The sequence below is a fragment of the Nanorana parkeri genome, unplaced genomic scaffold, assembly GCF_000935625.1.
Source record: "Nanorana parkeri isolate BGI_ZX_2015 unplaced genomic scaffold, ASM93562v1 scaffold954, whole genome shotgun sequence".
Taxonomy (NCBI): Eukaryota; Metazoa; Chordata; class Amphibia; order Anura; family Dicroglossidae; genus Nanorana; species Nanorana parkeri.
This window is the reverse complement of record NW_017307222.1, coordinates 40,061-47,980: the sequence shown is the minus strand read 5'-3', so window position 1 is coordinate 47,980 and position 7,920 is coordinate 40,061. Positions and strand designations below refer to the sequence as shown.

The 7,920-nt window shown below is 56.0% G+C and overlaps 1 protein-coding gene across 1 annotated transcript in view; it reads right to left on the bottom strand.

Annotated features, from left to right (window-relative positions):
* Positions 1 to 7,103, bottom strand: part of FOXK2 (forkhead box K2) — an 84,100-nt gene extending 76,997 nt beyond the window's left edge. The window contains exons 1-2 of the mRNA XM_018566501.1: positions 6,974 to 7,103; positions 4,717 to 4,843 (exon numbers count right to left, since the gene is read on the bottom strand). Coding sequence (XP_018422003.1) covers positions 4,717 to 4,843; positions 6,974 to 7,103 — 257 coding nt within the window. The remainder of the gene's footprint in view (positions 1 to 4,716; positions 4,844 to 6,973) is intronic.
* Between the last annotated feature and the right edge of the window lie 817 nt (positions 7,104 to 7,920).

The following is a 7,920-nucleotide window of genomic DNA, read 5'->3' as shown; positions in this document are numbered from 1 at the left end:
AAAAATTACCTCAGATTATATATATATATCATATCAAATATATATATGTATATATATAAAAGTGGAACTACAGCCCTCGCGTCCTTTAAGGCCAAGGGTGGCGCCATCTTGGCCTATGGTCTATGTGGATTGCAGTTGCCATGGTGCCGCACATGTGACCAGCTTTGACGCCAGCTATTTTTTGGGGGGCTTGAAAGTAGGGTTGCCACCTTTTCTTCAAGTGAAACTTGAACACTCTATTGCCGCACGTGACAATGTTGTTTTTTTGTTGAGAATATAGAGGAGAGGCAACCAGTAGATGGATTAAGGAGACCAGCAATACAAAATAATACATACTCTGGGTTGGCGCCTTGATGTCTCCAGGTGGCCTATGCTAGCTCTGAGATGGGCTGTGCGGGCTCTCAGGTGGGCTGTGCGACTCTTAGGAGGGCTATATGACTCTCAGATGGGCTGATAGACTCTCAGGAGGGCTGTGCGCCACTCAGGTGGGCTATATGACTCTCAGATGGGCTGTGTGGCTCTCAGGAGGGCTGTGCGACACTCAGATGGGCTATGCGACTCTCATGAGGGCTGTGCGACACTCAGGTGGGCTGTGCGACACTCAGGTGGGCTATGCGACACTCAGGAGGACTGTGTGACTCTCAGGAGGGCTGTGTGACTCTCAGCTGGGCTGTGTGACTCTCAGCTGGGCTGTGCGACTCTCAGCTGGGCTGTGCGACTATCAGGTGGGCTGTGCGACACTCAGGAGGGCTGTGCGTGTCTTAGATGGGCTGTGTGACTCTCAGGTGGGCTATGCGACACTCAGGAGGACTATGCGACACTCAGGAGGACTGTGTGACTCTCAGGAGGGCTGTGCGACTCTAAGGGGGGCTGTGCGACTCTCAGCTGGGCTGTGCGACTCTTAGGAGGGCTATATGACTCTCATGTGGGCTGTGTGACTCTGAGGAGGGCTGTGCGACACTCAGGTAGGTTATGCGACACTCAGGTGAGCTGTGCGACTCTCAGGTGGAGTGTGTAACTCTCTGAAGGGCTGTGGGACAATCAGGTGGGCTGTGTGACACTCAGGGCTGTTTGGGCTATGGTTTCTCACCAGGGGTCCGCAGGCAGGCAGCACAGTGTCAGGGAGCTGGAGGAGGAGCTGTGGGCTGTGCAACTCTCAGGTGGGCTGTGTGACTCTCAGGAGGGCTGTGCGACACTCAGGTAGGTAATGCGACACTCAGGTGAGCTGTGTGACTCTCAGGTGGGCTGTGCGACTCTCAGGTGGGCCGTGTGACTCTCAGGAGGGCTGTGCGACACTCAGGTAGGTTATGCGACACTCAGGTGAGCTGTGCGACTCTCAGGTGGAGTGTGTAACTCTCTGAAGGGCTGTGGGACAATCAGGTGGGCTGTGTGACACTCAGGGCTGTTTGGGCTATGGTTTCTCACCAGGGGTCCGCAGGCAGGCAGCACAGTGTCAGGGAGCTGGAGAAGGAGGAGCTGTGGGCTGTGCGACTCTCAGGTGGGCTGTGCGACTCTCAGGTGGGCTGTGTAACTCTCAGGTGGGCTGTGTGACTCTCAGGAGGGCTGTGCGACACTCAGGTAGGTAATGCGACACTCAGGTGAGCTGTGTGACTCTCAGGTGGGCTGTGCGACTCTCAGGTGGGCTGTGTGACTCTCAGGTGGGCTGTGTGACTCTCAGGAGGGCTGTGCGACACTCAGGTAGGTTATGCGACACTCAGGAGGGCTGTGCGACACTCAGGAGGACTGTGTGACTCTCAGGAGGGCTGTGCGACTCTAAGGGGGGCTGTGCGACTCTCAGCTGGGCTGTGCGACTCTTAGGAGGGCTATATGACTCTCAGGAGGGCTGTGCGACACTCAGGAGGGCTGTGCGACACTCAGGAGGACTGTGTGACTCTCAGGAGGGCTGTGCGACTCTCAGGTGGGCTGTGCGACTCTCAGCTGGGCTGTGCGACTCTTAGGAGGGCTATATGACTCTCAGGAGGGCTGTGTGACTCTCAGGAGGGCTGTGCGACACTCAGGAGGACTGTGTGACTCTCAGGAGGGCTGTGCGACTCTAAGGGGGGCTGTGCGACTCTCAGCTGGGCTGTGCGACTCTTAGGAGGGCTATATGACTCTCAGGAGGGCTGTGTGACTCTCAGGAGGGCTGTGCGACACTCAGGAGGACTGTGTAACTCTCAGGAGGGCTGTGTGACTCTCAGGAGGGCTGTGCGACACTCAGGTAGGTTATGCGACACACAGGTGAGCTGTGCGACTCTCAGGTGGAGTGTGTGACTCTCTGAAGGGCTGTGGGACAATCAGGTGGGCTCTGTGACACTCAGGGCTGTTTGGGCTATGATTTCTCACCAGGGGTCCGCAGGCAGGCAGCACAGTGTCAGGGAGCTGGAGAAGGAGGAGCTGTGGGCTGTGCGACTCTCAGGTGGGCTGTGCGACTCTCAGGTGGGCCGTGTGACTCTCAGGAGGGCTGTGCGACACTCAGGTAGGTAATGCGACACTCAGGTGAGCTGTGTGACTCTCAGGTGGGCTGTGCGACTCTCAGGTGGGCTGTGTGACTCTCAGGAGGGCTGTGCGACACTCAGGTGGGCTATGCTACACTCAGGAGGGCTGTGCGACTCTCAGGTGGGCTGTGCTACACTCAGGAGGGCTGTGCTACACTCAGGAGGGCTGTGCGACTCTCAGATGGGCTGTGCTACACTCAGGAGGGCTGTGCAACTCTCAGGAGGGCTGTGCGACTCTCAGTAGGGCTGTGCGACGCTCAGTAGGGCTGTGCGATGCTAAGGAGGGCTGTGTGACTCTCAGGAGGGCTGTGCGACACTCAGGTAGGTTATGCGACACTCAGGAGGGCTGTGCGACACTCAGGAGGACTGTGTGACTCTCAGGAGGGCTGTGCGACTCTAAGGGGGGCTGTGCGACTCTCAGCTGGGCTGTGCGACTCTTAGGAGGGCTATATGACTCTCAGGAGGGCTGTGTGACTCTCAGGAGGGCTGTGCGACGCTCAGGAGGACTGTGTAACTCTCAGGAGGGCTGTGTGACTCTCAGGAGGGCTGTGCGACACTCAGGTAGGTTATGCGACACACAGGTGAGCTGTGCGACTCTCAGGTGGAGTGTGTGACTCTCTGAAGGGCTGTGGGACAATCAGGTGGGCTCTGTGACACTCAGGGCTGTTTGGGCTATGATTTCTCACCAGGGGTCCGCAGGCAGGCAGCACAGTGTCAGGGAGCTGGAGAAGGAGGAGCTGTGGGCTGTGCGACTCTCAGGTGGGCTGTGCGACTCTCAGGAGGGCTGTGCGACTCTCAGGAGGGCTGTGCGACTCTCAGGAGGGCTGTGCGACTCTCAGGAGGGCTGTGCGACTCTCAGGAGGGCTGTGCGACTCTCAGGAGGGCTGTGCGACTCTCAGGAGGGCTGTGCGACTCTCAGGAGGGCTGTGCGACTCTCAGGAGGGCTGTGCGACTCTCAGGAGGGCTGTGCGACTCTCAGGAGGGCTGTGCGACTCTCAGGAGGGCTGTGCGACTCTCAGGAGGGCTGTGCGACTCTCAGGAGGGCTGTGCGACTCTCAGGAGGGCTGTGCGACTCTCAGGAGGGCTGTGCGACTCTCAGGAGGGCTGTGCGACTCTCAGGAGGGCTGTGCGACTCTCAGGAGGGCTGTGCGACTCTCAGGAGGGCTGTGCGACTCTCAGGAGGGCTGTGCGACTCTCAGGAGGGCTGTGCGACTCTCAGGAGGGCTGTGCGACTCTCAGGAGGGCTGTGTGACTCTCAGGTGGGCTGTGATACACTCAGGAGGGCTGTGTGACTCTCAGATGGGCTGTGCTACACTCAGGAGGGCTGTGCAACTCTCAGGAGGGCTGTGTGACTCTCAGTAGGGCTGTGCGACGCTCAGTAGGGCTGTGTGACTCTCAGGTGGGCTGTGCTACACTCAGGAGGGCTGTGCAACTCTCAGGAGGGCTGTGTGACTCTCAGTAGGGCTGTGTGACTCTCAGTAGAGCTGTGCGACGCTCAGTAGGGCTGTGCGACGCTAAGGAGGGCTGTGTGACTCTCAGGAGGGCTGTGCGACACTCAGGTAGGTTATGCGACACTCAGGAGGGCTGTGCGACTCTCAGTAGGGCTGTGTGGCTATCAGGTGGGCTGTGCTACACTCAGGAGGGCTGTGCGACTCTCAGTAGGGCTGTGTGGCTCTCAGGTGGGCTGTGCTACACTCAGGAGGGCTGTGCAACTCTCAGGAGGACTGTGTGACTCTCAGGTGGGCTGTGCTACACTCAGGAGGGCTGTGCGACTCTCAGTAGGGCTGTGCGACGCTCAGGAGGGCTGTGCGACTCTCTGAAGGGCTGTGCGACTCTCTGAAGGGCTGTGGGACAATCAGGTAGGCTGTGTGACACTCGGCTGTTTGGGCTATGGTTTCTCACCAGGGGTCCGCAGGCAGGCAGCACGGTGTCAGGGAGGAGGAGGAGCAATAACAGTTCCTGCTGCTGAGCTCCTCGGCAAGCGCTATCTTGGGCAGCCGCATCTGCCTGAAACCCGGATCTTCCTCTGAGCTGCGGGCACCTGTAAACAGGCACAGGCTTGCCTCAGCTCAGAGGAAGATCCGGTTTCGGAGCACCTTGGCAGACGCATCTATCAGGCAATTTAGAGTGTCGGTGTCAGCACTCAGAGTCTTGTGTCCGGGTGCCCGCTGGCTGGACACCCGGACACAAGACTGCAAAACCGGACGTGTGGCAACCCTACTTGACGGTTCGGTCGAGAGCTGAAATAAGCACGTCGGCGACTTTGACAATTGGCGCACCTTGAAAGTAACCGTTCTGGGAGACCATTGGAGTGCCCAGGTCTGATTTAATGAAGAACCTGTGAAGACCTGTAAAGAAGACAGAGGAGGTGATTGTGAAATTTCAGAAGGCCAGCACCACTCCCCCAACTTCATCTGGTGCCAGTGGCATATCAAGGGTATGGCACATGTCCTGAGCACCGCTTGAAGGGCGGTGGGCCGTTCCATGGGTCAGTGTAAGTTCCTTGACCCACACAAACAGATGACTTTTTTCTCTCATGATCACATCTCCCTGCTGGGCCCTCAGCAACCAGGAATGCTCTGACCGGCGTCCCGTCCAGCTCCTGGCAACCAGTGATGTCACTGTTTACCAGGAGCTGGGCGGGACGCCAGCAAAAACCTTCCTGGTTGCTAAGAGCCCAGTGGGGAGACGTGTAAGGGCCATACATCTCTAAGCAACCAGAGCGGGCAGGATTGATGTGTATGGAGGATGGATGCCGGCCAGAGCATTCCTGGTTGCCCTGAGCACCACTTGAAGGGTGGGCGCCGGTCCATGGGTCAGCGAAAGTTTGCCACCCCACGGAGACAGATGACTTGTTTAGCTTCCATACACATCTCCCTGCCCAGCTCTTAGCAACCAAGGAAGCTCTGGCCTTAGCAACCAAGGAAGCTCTAAGAGCTGGGAGGGAAGATGTATAAAGGAGAGGGGTGAAATAATTCAGCTGTCTCTGTGGGTCGGCAAATTTCCACTGATTCATGGAGCAGCACCCACCCTCCCCCTCCCCCTTTTTAGACATGTGCCATACCCTGGAACCAGGTTAAATGGATAAATGGGCTCTGCAGTGGGTGGTAAAGACTATCCAGAAGGTTAAAGGTTAAACGAGTGGAAGATCTATATGGCTAAGCCTGTAAGGGTGAAAAGCGTCAGACGTGGGTGGCTACTGGGCGGGGATCCCTATCACGGTGGGTGCCAGACGCTTATGGATTCAAGTGTATGAATAGCGAATAGCAGTGTGCGGCTTTTCTTCCTTATACATGATTATTTATAATATATTGGGTAGAGAAAAATGGCCTTATGGTCTTTCCTATTCATAACATTGGCAACGAGTCCAATTTTTACCAGCCGAGTGGACGCCCCATCACATCAAATGAATAACATTTCTCCCAGAAGCATGTTACAGGGTGACAACGCGGGAGCACAATTGGGAGACAAGGACAAGGCGTTGCCGGCGTATAACAGGAAGTGCCCGAACGAGGATCTTCATTACAGATTCACTTTCACGAAAGCTGAAAATGTAAAAGGATTGCAGGTCTCAAAGGACTCATCGGTGCTGTGGTGGCATTGTTGACCCTCTGGTAAACCACAAAACGAGGCCCAGGGCTGTTTGCTTTGGGATTGGCCCAGAGAAGTGGGGATGGAGATGAGATCACATCGCTGAGGTCTATGAGACCTGCAACGCTACAGCTAGCGCGGGTATGGAAGTTTAGCGGGAGCTGGACCTGCCTGATTTTTAGAGGACTCATCAAAGGACTCATTAGTGCTGAGGTCACATAGTTGTCCCCCTGGCCAGTCACAAAACATAGCCCAGGGCTGTTTGTTTTGGAATTGGCCCAGAGAAGTGGGGATGGAGATTCATCACATCACTGAGGTCTATGAGACCTGCAGCGCTACAGCCGGAGAGCGGGCATGGAAGTTCAACGTGAGCTGGACCTCCACCGGCAGGTGTACTGCACCGGCAGGTGTACTGCTGAGAGATGGAGGCCGGTTGGATTATAGCAGATGGCTTTAAGTCAAAGTCACTATGTAACCTACTGAACCGCTTTCACACGGGCGGTCCCATCGGGTCCGCCTGTAAGTTTTTCAGGTGGACCCGATCGGATGCCCAATGCTAGTCAATGGGTAGCCGGGTTACCTGGTTACTCCTGGCTCTGTCCAGGTCCGGAAAAACAAACACAACAGTGTTCCGTTTAATTGGACCTGATCATGTTGGATCGGGGGTAATCTGATGGAAACACATGTCGTCCGTTTATATCCGACTCCCCATAGACCAACATGGGGTCTGGCAGTTTTAGTTCTTTCCTCCATCACAGCGGTGACATCCGACCCATACTGCTCCATGCACAGATCCCCTCCTGTTATGGTAAGCTCAGGGTCCCTGCCAGGTTTTACAGATCTCCTCTGAGAATCCCAGCCAGAACTTCCAGAAGTCCCGCCAGTACCTCCAATGGTGCTCATAAGAGCTCTGCCATTACTTCTAATGGCTCTCACAGAATCCGGGCCAGTATGGCTAATGATAGCCGTATATTCCAGACCAGGACATCCAGAATGTCTTGAGGTGAGTCTGGACATGTCGCCTCTGATTCAGAGGGGCATTTAAGGACCGGCTCTGCAAGGGGCTGGTGCTGTATCTTCAAGCAAGCTTCCCACGTGTACTAAAGAGATTTAATACTACTGTTGTTTCTAGGGATGCACCGATACCGGGTTTTCAGCATCAAGTACGAGTACCGATATTTTTTTTGTCGGTACTCGCCGATACCGAATACCGATACCGGAAGTCCCATTTAGAAAGCCAGGCGGCGCGTAATGATTTGCCACCCGGCTTCCTGATTAGCAGGGAAGCCGTCTCCATGCTCCCTTGTCACCAGGTGACGAGGAAGCATGGAGCTGGCTTTCTGGCCAATCAGAAAGCCTGGGGCGTGTAATGGCTCACCGCGTGGCTTCCTGATTGGCAAGCATCCCGACCAATCAGGAAGCTAGGCGGCGAGTCATTACCCGCTGCCCGGCTTCCTGATTGGCCTGGAAGCCGGGTCCATGCTCCCTCGTCACTCGCCAATCAGGAAGCCGGGCAGCGTGTAAAGACAGGCTAGGCATCTGAGCATTTGGGTGACTACTCGTCCAAATATTCGACATCTGCACCAATACTAGTATCGGTATCTGTGCATCCCTAGTTGTTTCCTTGACTGTCTGACCATTCTATTCTTGCCTCCTGCCCTGATCTTCTGCCTGGACCCGGCTTAGCTCTTGTCTCCTGCCTTATGTACTGACTTCTCGTTGCTGACCTTGGACCACCCGACCACTCTTTGCTAGCCACCTGCTCCGACCCCTGCCTGGATCCGACTACGTTTTTGTTTCCCGTTTTCACTTCCTGTCTACTGGCGGCAGACCC